Here is a 22,185-nt window from a genome sequence, read left to right as displayed (position 1 = left end):
AAAGGAAAATATTATTCCTTGGTGTAATTTTAACGACACACATTGTTTCATTTTTTGTAACTATGCTCCTTTATTGACCTTCACTGTTTATAAATTAAGACTTTTTCTTTTTTTTTCATCCTTACATTTTTTCCAGTTACAAAGCATCACAGGGGTGTTAACATATGTTAACATCCCTGTGTAACAGATTAAGTATTTGCTTATATATATAAGTATTATATACAAATATTAAGTATTTTCCTGCTGATATGTAAATGTTCTTATCAGTCCTAAAAAAAACAAAACACAAATCAAACAAACAACAAACAAACAAAATGACAACAACAAAACAAACCCTGATCAGAGATCTCCCTTGTTGTTGATTTTTAACTTAGGGAACTTAAAATCCAGAAGTCTTAAATGATGTTCTCATCACGCTGGTATTTGAAAAGGCCATGATGGACAGACAATCCCAGAACCCCAGAATCCATTAGGTTGGAAAAGACCTCTGAGATCACTGAGTCCAAGCTATGACTGAACACCACTATGTCAGCTAGACTGTGGTTCCAAGTGCCACGCCTAGTCTTTCCTTAAACAACTCCATGGACAGTGATTTCACCACCTCCCCAGGCAGTCCATTCCAATGTCTGATCACCCCTTCTGTGAAGAAATTCTTCTTAATGTCCAACCTAAACCTCCCCTGGTGCAGCTTAAGACTATATTAGACTGTAAGATACTGATGGTCCTGGGCAAACTACTGGAGAGGCTGGTACAAAGTTCAGTCATGAATGTGAATGTGGCGCACTATAGGGATGCCATTGGTGTTAGGCAACGTGGTTTTATAAAAAAAGAGTACTTCTTTTTAGGAAAAAAAAATCATTATTTGAAGAGCTTAAAAATCCGACTGATAAAGAATTGTGTTGATAACAAAGTCCAAGGAGCTTCATGCAGGACTTCACTGACGTTCAGATTTCAAAGCCTGCCTTTTATGGTACTCATAATTCCCAGGCACAGTGAATCAAGACAGACATCGGCTAGTCCCCGTGGGCGGTTGCAGGGAAGCCTGGCCACCTTGCACTGTTTCTATTGAAGTTTCACGTACATTGCTTAGCTGATCGGCAAGCTCACCATTGATCCCAAAGAAAAACGAGCAAGGCCTGAAGGCGTCCAGCTGGACGGGCAAAGAGGCTGCAGAGGCCAGTCAGGCGGTGAACCTGGAAGTTCTGAGCTGGAAGAAGTGGAAAGACACCATCTACTCGCGGTGGAGTGGGAAGGGGCCGCTTCCCACGCAACAGTCTGAGACAATACCGGCGATGCCAGAGGAGGGGAGCAGCGGGCCAGGAGGGCCCTCCTGGGTGAGGAGGACGAGGACAAAGCGGACCGCGGGGTCCCTCCTGCCCGCCTCGGCCGCAGGAGGAGCGGCGGGCGGGGCGGCCGCGGAGTCCCCCGGCAGCCCCCGCCCCTCGCACCGCGGCCCCGGCTCCCCTCACTGGGGCGGGCGGTGCCGCTGCGGGCACGACCCCGTCGGGGGCGGCGGGGGGCGTTCCCGCGGGATGCTCGGCGGAGCGCCCACGCGGAGCCCGGCGGTGGCTGCCGGCATGTCGGGGCCGCGCTGCCCGCAGTGCGCCCAGCCCTGGGTGTCGCCGCGGCTGCTGCCCTGCCTGCACTCGCTGTGCGACCCCTGCCTGCGGCGGCTCGGGGCGCTGGAGGGGGAGCCGGGGGGCGCCGCCCGCCCCGTCCTGTGCCCGGTGTGCGACGCCGAGGTGTCGCTGCCGCCCGGGGGCGTGGGGCAGCTCACCCCCGACTGCCTGGCCGGGAGCCGCGCCGGGGCGGCCGCGGGCTGCGACCTCTGCGCCGACGGGGCGGCGGCCGGGCGGTGCCTCACCTGCGGGGTCCGCCTATGCCCCTTCTGCTGCCGGGCTCACAGGTGAGGGGCGGCGGGGACACCTGGGCACCGGGAGCGCGGGGGGGGTCGGCGCTGTGGGAAGGGGCCCGCGCAGAGCCAGAGCGGCGAACCGGCGGCTCCCAGCTCGTTCAGTCCTCGGCGGGTTGTTGCCCACCACCCCCTCCCGGAGGATGCGCTGTACTCGGGCGGGGTAGCTGCTAGCATAGAATCGTGGAATATCTGGAGTTGGAAGGGGCTCATGAGGATCGTCGTCCATCATCTGGCCTTGCACAGTGCAGCCCCAGGAATCAGACCATGTGCCTGAGAGCATTGTCTTCTTGAACTTCTTGGGAGTAGGCCCATCAGACCTATCATTGGCCATTAAGTCCAAAATCAGGCCACCCTTTCCCTATGGTGGTGTCTACATGCTCCTTTGCATCTCAGTTTAGTATTACTGGGCTCCGGGGAGACTGACGGGGCTCCAGCAGGTGTGGGTACGGGCAGAGTACTTAGCAGGACAAGAGCTTCCTGTGTTGTGCTGTCCCACTTTGGAGAAGGCACATCTTCCAAGGGAAAATGGGGAAGTTAAGCTGCTGGCCTGCCTCCCTCCACCTCCAGAACGTTTACTGCAGTTATATGTAAAGGCACCCTTAGACAAAGTGAAAGAAAGTAAGTGGAAGTCCTGCCTACTGTGGTTGGTACCTGCTGATGATCAACCCACATGCTTGCCTGTTAGGTAGTGTAGGAATTGTTGTAGGAAGAGGAGGTGACTGCTACAGAGCTAGGAATTGAAGAGGAGGCGGCTGCAGTGGCCTTTAAGCTCGTCAGAGGACAGGCCTTCTGAAGCAAGGTGACAGGCAAGGTCAGAAAAACACCCAGCAACACTAGACAGGGAAGCCTCAGCCTGGGTTAATCAGCTCAGCCTATTCTCTCCACATTTGCTGTTCCTTTCCACTTTATTAGCAAATTCTTACCCCAGAAAGAACAGAGACATATTCCTCTCTGCACTGCCCCCCTGCAGATACTGGTGCCTGCAGGGAAAATAGCTTAGGCTCCAAGTTACCTTTCCACTCTGGGTGTAATTTTCAGCATACCATTCCGATTAGCTAATGCCTCATACCTCATGCAAGCTGCTGAAGAGTGATAAACCCAGACCTTGAATAGTAGCCTGCTGCACTGACAGGAATAACTGCAGAAGGGATAAACTGTAGAAAATTTGTCTCCATGATCCACTTTTTACTGCTATCATTTTTTCTCCCCACTAGCATCTACAGCCTTGCACTTTATTTAGTTGATGTCAGACTAGAACAAGGGCTGAGGAAAAACATTTTTAAATTATTTCCTGGTGTGTAGGGAAGGTTTTTGTGCATCTGAGTGCCATGGTTGTGCTCCTTGGGATAAGTGAGAGAGATCTTAGGCTGAAATCAGGGAAGTGTAAATTTGAAGGTTGTAATGCTAGAAAGGCTTTGAAAATATGCTGGACCCAAGGGAGATTAGTGGCAAGGAAAAGGAGTAGTGTAAGGGCCGTGTTCTGCCCTGTGATGAGGTTGCCAAAGCAACTCTGTCGAGCTTGGTCCTTGGAGTACTTTGCTTATAGCCTGGAGCTCCCACTGCAACTGCCACAAGTCACTAGTGCAGGAGACAAGGAAGGAGAGAAAGGTTTTATATCCTGCTCAATAACTAGCTCCTAGTGCCCAAAATAGCATAAAATAGAAATATTCTGGTGCTACCTTGTGACATGGTGGATGTCTGGGTTATAACAGCTTCTTTGTGTCCTGTCCTTGGTCTCTGCTGAGCAGGACCTCGCCTGGTGGCCAGAAGGAAATGGAGTTCGACTTTTGGAATATTAAATGTTTTACTGTTAGACTGTCTTCTAGCAGTGGCCTGAACTGGATTTTCCCTCTAAGGATTATTAGGGCTCACTTGCCTTAGCAAATTTAAAGCTAGTGAAAATCCCTGGGCTGATGGCTGAGGAGCCTGGTACCTCCTGTTCCTCACCAAAAATGACTACTGGTGAGTGATTCTCTCTTAAGACATCTCCTGCCAACTCTCACTTTGCAGTGCTCACTGCCCTCCAGCTGCCTTTGACACAGCAGGCTGTGGGAGTCATTGTGACTATCCCACTTCTGTCAGGCTCCATCCAGAGGCTGCTGGCTTTAGCAGCCTGACAGCCCATCTTCACTGGCCCATGTGTGGCCATGGTGAAACACACGATTCTTGTGTCTGAAAACAGTGCTTGCCAGGCTGTCAGGGAGGCTCAGGGAGAGCAGCCCCTAAGGAGCTGCTTGCAGATGCTGCCCTCTTTTGTGTGGATCCCTGTACTCAGGAGAGCACAAGTCCTTCAGTGGAGACAGGAGGGAGCAGTGTGTACTATGACTTGCAGCCTGTACAGAATGGCGTTTGCAAAGGGCCTCTGTGTTTGCATTTTGTACCCAAGATGCATATAGTGATTTTTGGTTGCTCCCTTCTAGGAGACAGAAGAAGACAGCTTCTCATGCTGTGATGGAGCTGGAGAACACCAAGGATTGCAGCCAGGCCGGGAAGCCTCTCTTGTGCCCTTCCCATCCCACAGAGGAGCTGAGGCTGTTCTGCGAGCAGTGTGACCAGCCGGTGTGCCAGGAGTGCGTGTTAGGCAGACACCGTCAGCACCCCTATGACTTCACCAGCAATGTCATCCACAGGCATGGGGACGCCCTGCGGAAGCTGCTCAAGAACACCCAGCAGCACATGGACACCCTGGAGGATGTGCTGAGCCAGATTGATAAGATGGGCAGTGCCGTCCGCAGCCGCGCGGAGGCTGTGGCCACAGAGATCTGCTTGTTTGCCAGTGGCTACGTGCGAGCGATTGAAGAGCACCGGGACCGGCTGCTGAAGCAGCTGGAGGACTTGAAGGTGCAGAAGGAAAACCTGCTGCACTTGCAGAAGGCTCAGCTGCAGCAGCTGTTGCTGGACATGAGGACAGGTGTGGAGTTCACAGAGCACTTGCTGATGAGCGGCTCCGATCTGGAGATCCTCATCACCAAAGGGGTGGTGTCAAGCCGTCTGACAAAGCTGAACAGCGTTGCTTACAGCACCCACCCCAGCGTGGATGACAGAATCCAGTTCTCTGCCCAGGAGAGGGCAGGGCAGTGTTGTGGCTATGCAGTTTTTGGGGCCGTTCTCAATAAAGTGGTTGATCCAGCCAGATGTACCCTGCATGGGGAAGGTAAGGGGGTGCTGTGCAGCAGCTGAATGGGAGTGCACCGCTCCCTGAAGTCACCTCTCTGCTCTCTGTACACACATGGTGTGCAGCTTAAGGCACTGTTGGCTCCCTGCTATCCAGGCATTAACTAGGGTCAGAGGTTGCATTGCTTGCCCATGGGAGCTGTGCTGGGGAGGGAGCCAGACAGTTATTCTCATCCAGATATACAAAGCATGCTGGAACTGCTCTCCACACCATCACTGACCTCAACAGTGGTTGAGGGGCTAAGGTGCAAGGAGAGCAACCCTAGACCAAAGACCACAGTTCACTCAGGGGATGAGAATGGCACCTGTAATAGCAGGAATTGCCCAAGCTGTTCTGAAGCATGAGCCCAGGCAGATCCTCTCTGTGGCTAAGCGAGTAGGTTCATTCCCATTACAGCTTCTGCTGAGATTGCTGTGGGAATAGCTGGTGTTGATGGTTTCATGGATATTTGCTTACTAAGGACTTGGAGTAGAGCCAGCAAACAGATAATGTTCAGACCAGCCCAGAGTGCAGCCAGCTCTGGTCAGTAATGGCCCGCACAGGGCAGATGAGACAGACCTAGGGCTCATTTGATCCCTTCCATGCCCAACTTTAAGTGTTAGGGTCTCTGGGGCTCCACATTGCACAGTGGGGCTGTTCCTCCTCCCTCCATGTTGTATGGTGCATCTTGAGACCTTCTGGGAAGGTGCCAGCTGGGCTTAGAGTGACAGTCAAGAGGGTCACACTGGTCCATACAGACCTCTGGGCTAAACCTGCTAAACATCTCTCAGTGCCTATGGCTTCCACTCTCTCCTGATACCCAGTCATATATTGACTTTTCCCTGTGAGTGAGAGGATCTGTACACCTCAGAAGCCAAGTCCTGTTTGTGTTCTGATGGGGCTGCAACACTGCAAAATAGGTGGGAGGTGGGAGCCATGGCTAATATGAATCCTTTCTGGTCCTGTTTCTCTGCCTTGCAGGTCTCCACAGTGCCCGTCAGAACCAGCGGACTGGCTTTACCCTGCTCTGCAATGACACCACGGGGGAGCGGATGGGGCAAGGAGGAGAGGCTGTGCAGGTCACCATCACCCACAAGGACAAGAGAGACTGGTGGGTATTTCACCCAAGAACTCCCTGGTCACTGGGTTTGCCTTTCTTTTTCCCTTGCCCTGGCTCCCTCCTTGGTCAGGCAGGTGGGAGGATGTGCTTTAGCATGTGGGTCAGAATCTGTAGAGGAAAAGGCACTACTCTTCTTCCCAGATGTATAGCAGTGCTTCTTACTGGTTGTAGTAGAGCTTGACAGTGTTGGCTCAGATATGTATTGAGTCTTTGAGTGATTTGGGCTTCTGAAAGGATTCAGCTCTCAGTGGGTGTTGCATGACACTGCCAGAGTGAGTTGTTGCTCCTTCTCACTCCTACTAGCAGACACCCAGGGATCCTTCTTTTGGTAACACCTAATAAGCATAAATCATTGCAACCCCTGGCTGGCTGTCCCAAGTCAGACAGACAGTTTACCAAGCTTAGGAGCCTCTGACATTTGATGGAAGTGCCTAGTTCATGTTCTGGAGAAAATATCTGGGTTGTGACTTTGTCCTTTTTACCATAGTTGTAAGCGTTGAGTACTTTAACGTGTTTGGAGGTTTTCTAGCAAAAGCAGGAAAGGCTGCACTTGAGCTCATGTTTCCACAATGAAAATGACAAAATATATCTATTCTGTTTTATAGTAGCTGGAACTTGTTCCAGGAAGGCTGTTGGTGGGATGACCTGATAAAAAAAAAAGGGACAGGATGCTGAAACTCTTTGCTATGGGGGAGTGTTGACAAGGCACACAGAAGCAGTGCTGGCTGCCGAGATGCTTATCAATAGAGCATCGTTGTTCAGGAATATTGTTCCAATGTACCTTCCTTCCTTAAGTGCACAAACAACATAGGAAGGCGTGTGAATGAGGGTGAGTTTCACTTGGCAGGGTAGAGGTCGCTGTGGCCACATTAACACAATTTCTTGTTCTTGAGTGTGTGCAGTTGCTACATCCATTGCTGAAAGCTGTCTGGCTTTGCTTTGAGGCACGACAGCTGCAGAAGAGTGTGAAGTATCACCACACAGTTCATGGCAGGAAATTATGTGGGCAGCTGTATTGATGTGAAATGGTGGGGGGTGGGGAATACAGGTTATAAACTGTCATCTCATGGGACCCAAGAGACTAATTAGTGGGGATTAGCAAGAATACCTTTCTCTATGCAGAGCTGCCTGATAATTGTCTGTGGAAAGCTCTTTCCTTCTCTCTGTGGAGCAGGCAACCAGTCCTCAAGTAACTTGATGCTTTCTTCCTGGCACTCTGTTCACAAGGATTCCTTGTGAAACCCAATAAGCTTCACTGTGAAAAGGGAGTGTTTACCAGCAGGGACCTAGAACTGCTCTGAGCATTGAAGAGAAGAGTGGGGTCAATGTAGTTGGGACAGTGATGGAAGTGATTCAAACATGCCCTGTTATATCCTGTCTTCTTAGTGGGTTTTTCTGGAGGTAACTGCTTGCTGAAGTTGTGACTTTACCCCATTTCTGCGGGCTCTTATCTGATGGGATAATCTGACCTTCAAGTGTGCTGCGTGTCATCTTCTGCCTTTTCAGTGTGCTACAAATCCTTGCAGCACAGCTAGCTTTGTGTGACTTCCTTTGTATGGTTATTGCAGCTTCCAGTAGCAGGTGTGTGTAAAAGCCACTCAATGCTTGAGCGTGGCTCATATATCCTTTCAAACTTGCTTGAGACCTGCAGCTGCTGAATGAAGAGCTGACTGCAAATCTAGGCCAAACTGTGGTTCACATTTAGAGCAATTCTCTGCCAGTCACTGACTTCTTGGACTTCTCTCTGTTTGCAGTGCGGTCAAGCCAACAGTGTGTGATAATGGTGATGGGACCTACTATATTTCCTACAGCCCTGAGGAGCCAGGCTTGTATGCTGTCTGCATCTCTGTGAAAGGGCAACATGTACAGGTAGCATTTCTTGTTTCTCTTGCACTGCTTCTTCTTTACCTGCTTTTCTTTTCTAAGTATTTGCTGTAAATCTCTCTAAGGATTACCTCTACTATATAGCAGTTTAAGACTGGGCTTGGTGGTCTGTGACTGACAGGATCACCCAGCTGGTGTTTGAAAATGCAGTCACAAGATCTGGTAGCATCCAGTACAGCAGTCTCTCTGTTTGCTTGTCCACGGCAGGGCTCTCCGTTCACTCTGAAGGTGAAACACAAGTTCCGTGAGCACCAAGGTGTGTTCCACTGCTGCACGTTCTGCTCAAGCGGAGGGCAGAAAGCTGCTCGCTGTGCCTGTGGTGGGACCATGCCAGGTGGGTGCTCAGCTTTCCCCACACTGCTGGGATCTGGAGAATTTGTTGCACTAGGTCCTCCCTAGTGTATGTGGGTGTGAGTCGATACTCTAGCTCAACTCCTGCCTTGCACATGCACCAAGACTGTGATGAACTGTACGTACATGTGTGACTGCAGCAGTAGAAATGCAGCAGGACACGCTGAAGTCTTTGTAGCACATCCTATAGACAGAGACCTGTGCAGGAGGTGGGGCAGGGCACCTCAGCCTTTCAACCTTTCTCAGTGAGGCTGAGCAGTGTTGCTTCTGTACTGTTCCTGTTCAGTGCTGGCATGCTGGGAGGTTGTGGTCTGTGTCACACAGTGGGGACTCTGGAGAAGTCTGGGGGGATTCTGGACTCTGGAGAAGCCTCAGTCCTTGTTTAGGACAAGAGTTCAACTCCCTTATTTGTTTAATCTCAACCAGCTTCCCAGTCCTTAACCTGCATGTGTCATTCTGCGGTTTGCATGTTTTTAGTATAGATCTGACCTCTTCCTTTTTCTGCGCTTGGTCTGGCCATAGCTACTAGCAGCTGGCATGGGGTTCTGGAGGTCCATGTTGGATTATTCAACAGGGAAGGGGATAGAAATCTTCAGCTTTCCGCAGCTATTGGGCCAGGGCAGTCCCCTTTGGGTGTTCTTTCTTTATGGAGCCCTGACAATTTTGGCCTTTCTCATCAGCACGCACCTCTCCATTTTAGAGAAGTCCTGAGGGCAAAGCCTATAACACACTGGTATTTTCTGGCCCACTTTGGGTTGAGCTGCTGGTGCCTCTTCTCTTGCAGGTGGGTACCAAGGCTGTGGCCATGGACACAAAGGTCACCCTGGCTGCCACCACTGGTCGTGCTGTGGACAAGTGAAGCAGAGCTCAGAGTGTCTGGGTGGGCCACCCAGTGACACGTCATCCAGGAGTTTGCTCAGGACAGTGGCGCTCTGAGCAGCCAGGTGAACTCCTGCGAGCCCAGGGCGCTGCTGCTGGCTGCTGCATGAGCACCAACCAAGATGACCCCTGTGATCACTGCATAGCCTCGCTGCCAGAAAACTACATTGTGCTGGATGTGACCTGAGAAAGGGGGATGAGGGAAAATAAAATTGTGCCTTATGTTCCACTCAGAGGTGTGCACGCAAAGTTATTTTGTTGCTTGAACGGAAGCAAATTCTGGGATTTGTACTGCTGCCTACACTCTTGAGGACTTGTGGCCCATGGGGCCATGCTCTAAGGGGAGACTCAGCCTGAACAGTTACCTCACAGGGGGTTCAAGATGTGTCCTATTCTGCAGGATTGACAGCCTAAGCTGTCCTTCTTGATGAGGCCAAAGCTGCTCATTGGGGCACATTCAAAAGAGTTTGTGGTCATGCCTTGGGAAGGCTTGGCAGCCTGAATTTGGCTTCTGCCTCCCTAGATATGCATCTGGATTCCAGACTTGGATGTGTGCATATAGCACAGTTATGCTTCTGGGAGCTGCTCTTGTGTTTGCAACTCTTATACTTTCTCTGGGTAACCTGTAGTCTCATTATACCCTCCCTGCAAAGTAGGAGCGAGGCAGGTTAGTTATGTATCTGAAAAAAGTCCAAGAAAAACTCATGGCACTGATAAGAATGGGAATTAGAGTATCATCCACCTGGTCTGTATGTTCTCCATGGAGATGGTCTGGGACACAGTGCTGCTGGCAGTGATGTGGGAGCCAAGAGAGTACCCAGCTCACCAGGGGAAGATGTGGGGGCATCAGTAGGGCCTTTGGCTTGGAGTTTGGGCATCAGCAGGAGCAACAGGTGCAAGTTTGCAGTTGTCTGTCCTGAACTGCGGCAACTGGACAAGAGCAGCATAACAAAATGGAATACAGTAAAACCCCTGGATTTGGCTTGTGTGGCCTTGGCAAGGCTCTATTTACAAGGAGAGCTTGTCCCATTTTCCATCATCATCATGGCTAGGCTTCGCGAACGAAGATTTGGGAAAGGCTCTATCCACATTTGTTACAATCCCATTTTCCACAGGGGAAGGGAAATGGTATCTGTGATGACGAACTTCTTTGGAAGGGCAGTTGCTAACCTCCTGATTGCTGACTGCTGCTTGTCTGGGTGAAGCAGACACCCAGAATACCTTCCTTTACAAAACACAATGGTGTCATTGAGACTGGGAACACTACTGCCCTGGGGGTAACCTTGCCAATAGGTGTGTGTTGCTAGGGGATCCTAATACTGCCCAGGGATCTGAGGACAAAGGTTTGATCATTTGGGGAGAGGAATGCTGCTCCAGTGTCAACAGCAAGGAGTGGTTCTTGCTTTCTGGATTATAATAGCTGGCTTGTAAATAGCAGAAACCTGTGCTGTCTGTTTGCTTGCTCAACCTTAGAAGTCTCTTATTTGTTGTCAATCCTCTTACAAAGCCAGTTTTGGAACTTCTTCCCAGCAAAGGAGATAGATATCCTTATGCAAATCCTTTTTATAACTTTCCATTAATCATCCAGAAAGGGCTGTCAAACAATCAGGGAAGGTTAGGCAGTTTAAATCTCCAAGTTAGGCAATTTAATTCTCCCAAGTTGCTGACTCTGAAATTTCAAAGTGAAAGTTTAGTTTGAGTTAACCCTTAAGGGAACAAACAGTAACTCATTCTTATTCTTGCTATGTGCACAGTCAGTGCTCCATACAGAATGTGATGTAAACCAAAATGCCTCATTTTCTGTCTTTCTATTTCTTTTCCCCACCTCCCATATGTGTGTTGCTTTTTCTCAGAGCTTCCATGCTGTGCTGGCGAGGGAACACATAGGGACAGCACTACCTTCTAGGCACATAATTTCTGTCTGAAACCATCCTAGTCCTCTCAGACAGTGGAATGTGTTTTCTCTTTGTATTAGGTATCCCTTACACACCCTGTCGCTGACATTTTCCAAGAAGCTGTTTGTGAGAATTACACCAGCAACCCTATAAACTCTTCAGGGAACTGCAGCTCTACATTTGACATGGGGAGAGTAGGTTTTGGACAGCATGGGGTACTAATCCTGCCAGGGTCAACCCTGGTATTGATTTTTTTCTTTTTGTTAAACTTGAAAGCTCAGTCAGTCTCAGAGATTATAAAGTACTGACTGGCTATCACTGTGTATTTTGGCAAACAGGGCTGTGCATGAGGATATCTTCATGAATCATGTTCAGAAAAGACATTTAATGACCTTGGTCATTTTGGGGGGTTTAGGTGTGAGTGTCCTCCCATTGTTTGCAATGAGTCATTCCCCTCAATCTTCATAATTCAGAATACATTGCAAATTAATACATCCTACTGATTTGCTGGAGTTTGACATTGGACACTAACAGCCCAAGATGGGCTTCCAATGCTCTGTTGGTGAGAATAGCCTGGGGCAGGTGGTAGATTAGAAGGTATAGTCAGTCTGCTGGGCTATATTATGTTTTTTTCTGACCAGCTGGTCCCTGAGATAACAAAGGTATTTTCAAGACAGATATACATGCAGTGCTGACAGAACTGCACTGGTAGATATTGATATTTTTTCCAGGACAAAAGCTCTTGTTGATAAAATTGCCTGTCTCCAAAATTTGTGGGGGAAAAAAAAAAAAAAAAAAGGATGAACATGAAGAGGGGAGTCAAGAGAAGGGGGATTTACTCCCTCAGCAGGGAAAGCAAAGTGTAGCTGGAAGTAAAATGAGCAAGAAAAAAGATTGTGGAAAACCCGAAAGGATGTCTGCAGCCTGAAAAACTCCATGTAGGGTGCCTCCAGAGTCAAGTATCATGCTGGGATATCTCTCCCTTCTCAGAGAGGCAAACCACACTGGTGACATGGCTGCATTTGTAGCTCTGTGCCACCAAGTTTGTCCCAGAAGATCTCAGGAACAGAGCAGAATCTGGCTCAGACAGGCTTCTTGACCTTCCCATAGCAGGAGATGATTCACAAGGGTTCACTTACTGTCTGGAGTGCCACGTCAGGACAGATCCTGCCAGTGGCTCACAGGCAGTGTAGAGAACTTCGTATGTTTCCAGACAAAGGGTGGCTCACCACCTCCATGTTTTGAGAGGTGAGGGCTTGTTCTGAGTGCTGCTGCTTCCAGCTTCCCTTCAAGGGCAGGTGAGGCTGAGGACAGGTAGAGCTGATAAAGCAGTGTCAAGCTCTCCTCCTTCCAGACCACTAATGTTCCTATTTCTGGTGCTTCTCAATCACTTCTTGACATCATTGTTACAGATGTGGGATCACAAGGCTGGAAACATGTTCAATGTTTTTTGGCAAATCCCAAAAACAGCTTTCATCTTTTCCAGTGCCCTGGCTGCCTTCACCACTCTTGAATGATCCGTCAAACTTGCCTGCTGGTCAGCTTGCCACAACTCTATCTTCTCCTGTTTTTTCTCCTTCACTGGTAGCTCCTGCAGCAATCCAGTGACACTGAAATAAGGTGTGAACTTATTCAGGGGAACCCTTCTGACAGAATTATTGTTTGAGAAGAAAGAAGCAAATTGTATCATGAAGGACAGTGTGACTGCAGTTTGATCCTTGGGCCCATGCTTCCTCCAGACCACTGAACATCTGGGGCCCTGACCCACATTCAGTCCTTCCTACCCACACTGAAAAATAAATGAGGATTTTTTTTTTCAGATTATCATCACAGACCAATATTGGTTGGTCTTGACTTTAACCTCTGCTGCAAAGAAAGTAGTTTGGGTTTTTTCAGTTGCTGGACTGCTCCCACTTCTCTGGGCATTCTCAGCTTTGCATGGGAAAGCTGTTCACTCTCACTAACCATCCAAACTTGCTAGAAATAGCTACAGACTGTCAAAAATCCCCCCTTTTACCATCTTCCTTGGAATACAGTCCAGACATAGATGGCAGGATACCCTTTTGAGAAACTGAACATGGGGTGCAAGCTGCCTTCCCTTTTCTGCGCTTTCTGCCCTTCTCAACCTCTTATGCCCAAGAGCCACTTATCTTGCCCCCAGCCTTGGGTGAGACCAAGCTCAGAGGGAAAGACTTGCAGGGTCTTTCAGGGACCAGTTTCTTTCCTTTACATGCTCTGATATGTACCATAATGACAGACCTGAGAGCAGCAGGAGCTGGCCTCGGGGAGGAGAAGTAGTTTGGCTTGAAGGAGTTCAGTGGAATTAAAGGGCAGTCAGGAGAGGGGTCACTGCCAAATCTGTGTGGCTCTGACAGCACTGCTGAGCCCAGAAGAGTCTCTTAGCCCAGCACAGAGAGGCAGGGGAAGATGTGCATTGTGAATGGGGCCAGGAGGGCCACTAGGAAGGCAGGTAGGGCCTCTCTACCCAGTGCCAAGAGCATGATTGGAGATTTTAGTGAGGAGACCTCAACTAGTCCTGGGTATGACATGACTAGCGATGGGTAAGCTGTGGATCTACATGGGAGACTTCTGCAGTCTGGGCCCAGGATTAGCTGGCTACCAAATTACGAGTTGTGCTATTTTTTGTCTTAAATTAAGACACGTTTCTTAAACGCATGGTGTAGGAGGTCTCTAACCAGGCCTCCCTGCTTTTGACTGCCCTGGTGGGGTGAGTCAAGATGCTCACTGCTTCCTCATTCCTGAGAGTTCAGTGCTTGGGCTCACCACTCCTTAGCTGAGTTCAGTTATTTAAGCAGGACAGCTTTGGAGAATATATCATGCAAAGGATAGGGGCTGGCTGAACAGTGTGGGACCAGCAGGCACCAGGTGTTTGGCTTCTCTTCATAGATGCCGTGACCATGGCATCCCAAGGCCAGATCATTTTCTGGAGGTATGGTATTATCTGGACCTGCTTTGGGAGAGGGAAGGGAGGGAGTTGCATTTTTCAGACTCTTGGGATGTATCACCCTGCTGCCAGGAACTTTCAAGACAGCAGTTCTTTGTAGCTTGACTATACTTGCACTCTAAATACCTGTACAGCTTCTTTTATACAATCTTCAAGTCCAGGTATCTATCAGACACCCATGTGCAGGTCATCAGCTGTAGTGAGAATGTGTGTCCTAGAAACTGTGCATTTGCTAGAATTTGCTACCTCAGGATTGAATGCTGTGGTATGTTAGGGTATCAGTGGCTCAAGAAAGGCTGTGTTCCTGCTGTTGTAGGTTGGGGTTGAAGAAAGCAGCCCATTCCTTCTCCTGGTCCTCAGACAGTTGCTTATGTTGCCATCACTTCAGCATGCTGTGGGGAGAAAGAAGCTGTCCTCCACAAATTTCCTTGCAGTGAGTAAGGAGTAAGAGGTCAGGAGTAAGAGCTGGGAAGATATTGAAACTGGTTTGTGCCTCTTGTTTCAATGAGCCCGTTTCCTTTGGAACTGTTGACCAAATCCTGATGAACTACAGTTAGAAAAAGATGTATTGTGGTGAAAGTCATAGAAATATCTATCTAATATCCTTATCTCCTGATTGGTTGAAAATAACTCCCACCAGATGGGTAAAGTGGCAAACTTGTTCCAGTCTCCAGTGATTGTGGACCGAGCTTGCATCCAAACCTCACTGCTTGAACAGAGGCACCAACAAGCTGCATCTTTTCATCCCAGCTGTGGGTTTTCCAGACTGGATGGAGATGGATGCTCCAGTGAAGTGTGTGAGACAGCCCTGATAGCATTTATTGTGGGAAAAATATTTCAGCTATTATGAGTATCCATCGCACCTGAGCTGAATAGCAGTAGGGAGAAGGACAGTCCACATGAACAGAAGAGACCTCTCTGACATGAGCTTTTTTACATGAAGCATCAAGGAAGAACTAAATAGTAATGGTATGTGCACTTTTTCACTGACAATAGCGAAGTGACCAGTAGACACAATGTCACACAGTGTAAATACTCACTGGGCATCATATTCCTCATGTGTCTGGAATGCATGCAATAACCATCTGTTATTCTCAAGAGGCAGCTCAACCGCCCTTTGTCAGGGAAATGCAATAACTGATTGGTGTGAAAAAATGCACACCTATCCCTTGCTGCTCTGAGAACCATTCTCTAGCTCTGCCACTTCCTCTGCCTGCCCCTGGCTCCTGCACACAGCCAGGCAGCAGCAGGTGCCTGGAAGGAGAAAGATTGTTCAGGGACACTTGCCTCTTCAGGCTAATCTTGAAATACAGAAATAGACCAGAGAGAGGGGTGAATTTTCCAGGAAGTTTCAGAGAAGCAGGGGGAGATTTCTACTGATTTGAGAAAAAAAAACAAAACCAACCAAGTAAACAAAAAAACCGCACTAAAAAAATAAAACTAAAGTGCTGACAAAACTTGGGTTCTGCAATCATTAGCTGCATATTTGAATGGAAACTCCACCCCTTTTGGTTATCTCTGCCATGCCATTTCTTTTCCACAGCTAACTTTGATATAAGACAGAAGGCAGGGGACCTTCAGTCTCTTATTCTTCCATTTTTTTTACCATCTAAGCCCATTCCTGAGGGAAAGCTTACTCCCAGCAGAGCTAGAGATCTGAAATATTAAGACTGCCTGTCACAGCAAGGCTGTGAGCCTTTCCCTGTCCCAAGGCTGTGCTCAGCAGCATTCAGGCAGGGAATAAATGAATTTTATGTCAAATTTGATTCCAATTTGATTCCAATTTGGGCTGATCAGGAACAGGAACATGGAAAAGAGGGCAGGATACACAGAGCAGCATCCTGCAGGCTGCTGAAGCGGCACTGGGAACTGAGGGTGGTGTCAAAGTCCCCATCCCACAGACCCCCAGGGGAATGGCTGTTGATGGGTGCCCAGCTGCCCGATGCCCATGGCTGGAGAATATCCACTGCTTTCTACCCCAATAGTGTCAGCTGTGACTGCAGCTCCAGGACACCAGTAAGTGAAGAACTGCTGCCCACCCTGGTCATGAGTGAAAACTGGTGAGAATGGGGAGGGAGTCAAATATGTGACACCTCCCAGCTCTGAGAGCATCTAGGCAGAGAGATCTTGGTACAGATGTGAATGTACATATGAAGCTGTATGAACCCTTATGTGGATTTAGAGCATACCTGTGGTGAAATACATTCTTCCGATCCCTTCCCCTGAGTGTGTGCAGACAGGGCTTCCTCAGAAACTTTCCACTGGTTTTAGAAATGAGAACAGAAGGGAGACAGTGGGAGGGCAAGCAAGTCTTCTCCAACATCTCCCCTTCTTTCCATGCCCTCTTTCAACCCATATTCCCTTCCTCCCTCCCCTGATGTTCCCTGCAGGAGAGGCTTGTTCACACGGTGCAGCTCCCTAGAGCTCAGTATCAGCCATCTGATCGTGGCATCTGAGGCAAATAAGGCTCGATTGTGCAAGTGACTGATGCAGGCACACAGTAATGGTGGGAGCAGTTCGTGCTTGTATGAACACTGCTGGGCTCTCCTGTGGGAGGCTGCTCCATGTATTGGGAAAGAGTCTGCTGCAAGCCAGCAAATGCTGTTGAAGCAGAGCAGCTGTTTCTGTGTTGGCAGAAGGACCATGACCTCTTTCAGCCTGGAACCAGCAGCTCAAGAGTTTCTGTATACAGTGGAGCAAAACAAGCCCTGGGCTGGCAGCCCTGGACAGTAGTGTGGAGTGGCCACTGTTGGTGCCCATGCCTCCTGCAGTGCTTCCTCCAGTGCCTTTCAGACTTGGGAATGGGTCAAGTGTCCTGTGAGGACCTCCTGCAGCTCTCTGGGCTTCTGCTCTGTGAGCAGTCTCTGAGACTGTTGGGAATGAGCATATGAGCTGCTTGTCCCACGATGTACCTGTGGGTTTTGTGGGGAGCTGCTTCAGGGCTTGCTCTGGTGGGGAGCTGAGGTTGCTGCCACAACCCCCCAGTCCACATGAAAATGTGCCCATGACCACATGTGACAGCTCCACTGGTAGCACTGGTAGCCTGCATCTGGCCATGCTGCTCAGTCTGTCTAAGCTGGAGCTGTGCTGGATAGGTTGCTCTTGGCAAGGCTCAAACTGTGCTACACCATGATTTGCTGCCTTTCATCTCTGGTGGGGCTACTCTGCCCATGTGGCTTGGCAAGTGGTCCTCTCCTCTTCAGTCTCTCATTTAACAGCCCATTATCCATGAGCACATGAAGCATCTCAAATCTGACCAGCTCAAAAAACTGTTCCCATTTCCAGCCCCCTCTGCCCACTCCCTGGCTTGTACCTGGTGTCTCCTGGGGTCAGTAGCCTGTCTGCTCTGCTCACCTCCCTGATTCACTCTTCCCCTGCAAGTACCAGCGAGAACTGCCTGTCTTACTTATGCACCAGGGGATGCAGACTGGAGCATCCTCCATTGGGAGCAGCTGGTTGCTCTAAGGCAAAGCTTGGGGCTCTTCCCACCACATGGTCCCCCCCACTTTGATGTCGAGTGCTCACCTGAATGTTCATCACTATTGTGGTCTCGTGCTTCCCTGTCCACTTGGCTCTAGGTCTGTGGCTTACCTGCCTCGACCTCCTTCCTGCTGGCAGCTCTGCAGATGGGCACCACAGGCACAGGGCATGGAGGAAGTGGGCTGTGCAGTAATGCTGTCCTTTCCTTCTCCCCCAAATAGCATGACTACAGTCATTATCATCCTGGCTGCGGTGATTGCCCTGATCATTGGTTTTGGTGTCTCAGGTATGTGACTGCTCAGATTTCTTGCTGTTACTGGTGGGGCGATGAACTTCTGCCCTGCCTCTGCATCCGTGTGTCCATCCTGTGCATGGGCTGTGGCTGTGTGTGGAAGTACCACCTATGACATTTTAACAAAGGCTAGATAAGTGCAGTGCAGCTTGTGCTGCTGGAGGTGTAGTGGTGCATTAGCTGAAATATCCTTGGGCTTGGGGCCCTAAACAAATACACTGAAAGTCCTGCACATGTACTCTTTCTCCCAGGTAGGAGGAGATGCACATTTCCCAGCTCCCTCAGAGATAAGAAAGATATGTTGTTTCGGTGTTGGCCAAACTGCAGCCTCCTTGGAGTGTACTGAGGATGAGTAGGGAAGGGATGCATGGGAAAGGCGACCTGGCTCTGTGAAGAAGTTAATTCTCAAGATTGCAGCTTAAGGTTTAACCTGAGGAGCAATGCTGACTTTTTCTTAAATGAAAGAAAACTGCTTGGATTCCACTAGAGGGAAAGAGCAGCCTCTGCTAGCAGCACTGGTAGCTGCTGCTGGTGTCCTTGCCATGTGTCAGCACCTGTCCAACCTCGGGATTGGTTCCTGACAGCTGCAGGGCAGCTTGGTCTTTCTTCACATTCCCTGCCTTACCTTTTCATAACCTTTGCTTTCTCCTTGAAGGAAAACACTCCATCAGTGTGATGGCGCTGACGTCTCCAGGGAACATCGGCCAGCGCAGCATTCTGGACTGCACTTTCGAGCCTGACATCCGGATGGGCAGCATAGTGATCCAGTGGGCCAAGGCAGGAGTAGCTGGGCTGGTTCACGAGTTCAGGGGTGGGAAGGACCACCTGCAAGAGCAAAATCCGTTGTTTCGGGGCCGCACGGCACTGTTTGCGGACCAGGTGATCGGCGGCAATGCTTCCCTGGAGCTGAGGGATGTGCAGCTCTCCGATGCTGGCACCTACCAGTGCTCTGTCACCACAGCCAGAGGGAGCGGGGCAGCAGTGCTGCAGTACAGGACAGGAGGTGAGGGGTGCAAGGAAGAAAATCCTGCTGCAAAACACATGCTGTAATGTGGCCTGGTTGGACTTACCTGTGGTTATAATGATGCTGGAGGCTCTGGGAACAGCACCGCTCCTCCAGCAGCCACCATCAGGCCCTGCACCCTGAGTAGGAACAGGGTACTTTTTCTTAATTTTACAGGGGTGTTTATGGCCTTACCCAGTCTTTTGACATTCTCATTCCAGAAAGGATTATTAATTTAATGCTTTTTTCTTCTATTAATCACATGTAGTCTACCAGCTATGTAACTAACTACAAATAGCCCCTAAAAATGGCAGTAGCTAATTGATCTTATAAAGATCCAGATTTTATACTTGTTGAAGATAACATGGTAGCTTTTCCTCTCTAGAATTAAGATATATCTCCAGCCAAGAGAAGTGCTGCGTGGTAAAAATTGTAGCCTATTTATTTTTCTTTGTTTTTCTAAAGTATTCAGTTTTTAAAAATTACTATCAAAGCAACAAATGTCCCATACCATAGTTATCTGAAGTATTACATATTTGGCAGAGTTAACTGTTCACCTTGTTATGAGTCGACCTCAAAGCTCACACAGATACAAACGAGTTTTCACTAAAGGGTGCTTTTAATTCTTCTGAACCCTCTGGGCTTGGCCATCATATTCACTGCTGGCACAAAGCAGTACACTCCCACCGAATAGTTTCACCTATTTCTGTCACCTCTGGGCCTTCCTGATGACCTTGTGGTAAGTTACACTGACTATACAATGGGGATAACATGAGCCTGCACAGGTAGGTGTTCTTAGTGTTTCCCTGACTGGCTTTTGCTGGCACGCCTGAGGTCCCAGCGTACCCCTTGAACTCAGGGTTGGCACAGTACAGTGAGTCCATGACCTTCCAGGGGAGGTTTCTAAGTAACCAAGGGAGTTGTTAGAAAGGATGAAAAAAGTCTTCATGGTTCTCCAAATATTGAAGAGTCAGTCCTTCAGATGAGATCTGGGAACCACCAGGTCTTCAGAGTCTTCTAGTGAGACGAATTTGGCTGCAGTAACAAGTCACCTCCCAAAGGCTCACCTCGTGCTGGAGACTGATGGATGAACCACTTAAGGGTCTCCTGCAGTCTGCAGTCTTTGCACTCTCCCTCTCATCACTGTGACCAGCATTGCTGCCCCACAGCTCAAACTGAGACAGGAAAAACTCTCAGACCTCTCCAAGTCAAGGAAATGCAGTTTTAGGATGGATGACTGCTTACTTGGTGAGGTGAGATGTACCAGCAGTGTGAGGGGTGTCCTCTATGTTTAATGCCAGCCACAGCAGGACAGTAATAACCAGCAGCGCTCTTGAATGAGACAGGCTGCTTTTCTGCAGGTCCAGTCTCCTCCTTTGGTCCAGCAGAGCCCCTTCCCCTTATCAGTCACAGGGATCCCATCTTGGCACAGAAAGACAGTAACGAGAGTTGGTGTCACAGGAACATTTGCCCAGTGTCATTTCAGTGTCTCCCATTTTTTAGCAAAAGCATGTGTTCTGTCCTATTGCTATGTGAAGCACCTCCCAGACAGTGAAGAAAGGGCTATCCCTGGGACTGGCAGACACAGTTAGGTACCTCATGCCCAGTTCCTACACACTTGCCTTGTACTGACTCTCTCCCTGTTTTCCCTCCCAAAGCCTTCAGCATCCCTGAGGTGCTTGTAGTGAACAGCAGCAGTGGGGACACGTTGCAGTGTGAAGCACTGCGCTGGTTCCCTCGACCCACTGTGCACTGGACAGTCGACAACGGTGCCGGGGAGCACCTCCCTCACACTGCCAACACCAGCTACGAGCTGAACGCTGAAAACATCACTCTGAAAGTGGTTTCCTTTCTGCACAACATTACTGCTAATGCCACCTACACCTGTGTGATTGAAAACAACATTGCCAAGGCTACAGGCAACATCAAAGTGACAGGTAGAGTTTAACACCATCCAGAGACCACAAGTGTGGGGGAGAAGAGAGTTTAAACAGTGCCTGTGTAAATTGGGAGGTTCCTGCAGCACCTGTGTCAGTCAAGGAAGGGACTGAAAGCATGGCTAATCCAAGCACCTCTCTCTCTCTCTCTCCCTCTCTCTCTCTCTCTCTCCCTCTCTCCCTCTCTCTCTCTCTCTGTTCCTGGCATGAAGCAAAGGGTCTGTGTTTGGTCCTGCTATTTCTTATGTTTTTCATGGTAATGATTGCTCTCTTGGCACGGGGACAGAACTGCCAGGGAACCAGAAGAGACAAACTTCAAAAGAATATATTCCTTTGAATGTTAACCAAACCAACCAAAACCCACAACTTTTGACACTTTCTTTGGCCAGTTCAGCTTAGATCCTGCTTCTGTACCAAACCAGCAGGCCCCTTTACCTGTTATTAATGACAATCTCTCTGACTCCAGCCCCATCCCTTTATTTAAGAGGTCACTTTATTCACAGAAAATCAAACTTTCCAAAGAGCCTGAGTATCTTCTCCTGTTCTACATGAGAAGGGTCACAGCTCTTCTACAGTGAGGGCTTCATTGCAATGAGTCTCCAGTACAAGAGGCAGGGTCTATCTTTATCATTATTCAGAAAAATAAGAAGGAATAAATATACACTCGTTTTTCCTTCCCTGCTGCGTTCCCATTCTGGTAGCCTCTCATTATCCTTCTGCTACAGATTTCAGCAATACAAGGTGGACTAACTTGCAGCTGGTGAACCTGAATGCAGAGTCAGTGTCATCCTCCTTTCCAGCCTGTCACTGGATGCTTCTGCTTCCCCTGTATCTGCTGTCGATGTAATGCCTCTGAAACAATTGGACACTGTGCTGGGCCTGGAGGTAAGTTTGGAAAGGGAAACTCATAAGCATACATGCTTGATGTATATGTAGACCCTCTTGCTGAGTTTGGTTACAGCAGCAGAGCCTGCCAGAATGGGAGGACACGTCTTTCTGCTGCCCCGTCCTTGCCTTGCTTGTACCCACTTTACTCAGACACCTCCCCTGTAGAGTGCAGTGTCTTCAGTAAACAGTACCTACTACGGATGCCCTGAACAGGGCTAGAGAGCACTGCCAGCCTGAGCAATCCCACACAGACCTGGAATAAGGAGGGCTGTAGACAGCACAGGACAACTGCCTTTAGTATTCATCGGCTTTGGCTTTGGGTGATAGGCTCTAGAGATGAACTGGTGGAGAGCTAAAGAAAATCAGCTAAATGGAACATCTCTGTCTTTCCACACAGAATAGTTATTCCAGCTATGCTGACA

At 49.2% G+C, this 22,185-nt stretch overlaps 2 protein-coding genes across 3 annotated transcripts; both read left to right on the top strand.

The window, feature by feature from the left end:
- Positions 1-1,532: 1,532 nt before the first annotated feature.
- Positions 1,533-9,532, top strand: TRIM45 (tripartite motif containing 45). 2 transcript variants are annotated; one of them, XM_064644499.1, is made up of 6 exons: positions 1,533-1,906; positions 4,336-4,826; positions 6,051-6,180; positions 7,944-8,058; positions 8,281-8,407; positions 9,209-9,532. In XM_064644499.1, exons 1-6 carry the CDS (start codon positions 1,533-1,535, stop codon positions 9,358-9,360), a joined length of 1,389 nt encoding a protein of 462 aa, XP_064500569.1. In that variant the 3' UTR covers positions 9,361-9,532. The 2 variants fall into 2 exon arrangements, with proteins under 2 accessions (XP_064500569.1, XP_064500568.1); XM_064644498.1 differs by having other exon boundaries at positions 4,336-5,069.
- An 8,225-nt stretch (positions 9,533-17,757) lies between these two features.
- On the top strand, positions 17,758-21,754 carry VTCN1 (V-set domain containing T cell activation inhibitor 1). Its single transcript, XM_064644509.1, has 4 exons — positions 17,758-17,929; positions 18,591-18,938; positions 20,597-20,875; positions 21,601-21,754. The coding sequence occupies exons 1-4, from the start codon at positions 17,812-17,814 to the stop codon at positions 21,720-21,722; spliced, it is 867 nt and encodes a 288-aa protein (XP_064500579.1). The 5' UTR covers positions 17,758-17,811; the 3' UTR covers positions 21,723-21,754.
- Positions 21,755-22,185: the final 431 nt, after the last annotated feature.

The sequence above is a fragment of the Pseudopipra pipra genome, chromosome 2, assembly GCF_036250125.1.
Source record: "Pseudopipra pipra isolate bDixPip1 chromosome 2, bDixPip1.hap1, whole genome shotgun sequence".
Classification (NCBI taxonomy): Eukaryota; Metazoa; Chordata; class Aves; order Passeriformes; family Pipridae; genus Pseudopipra; species Pseudopipra pipra.
This window is presented reverse-complemented; position numbering and strand designations above follow the sequence as displayed.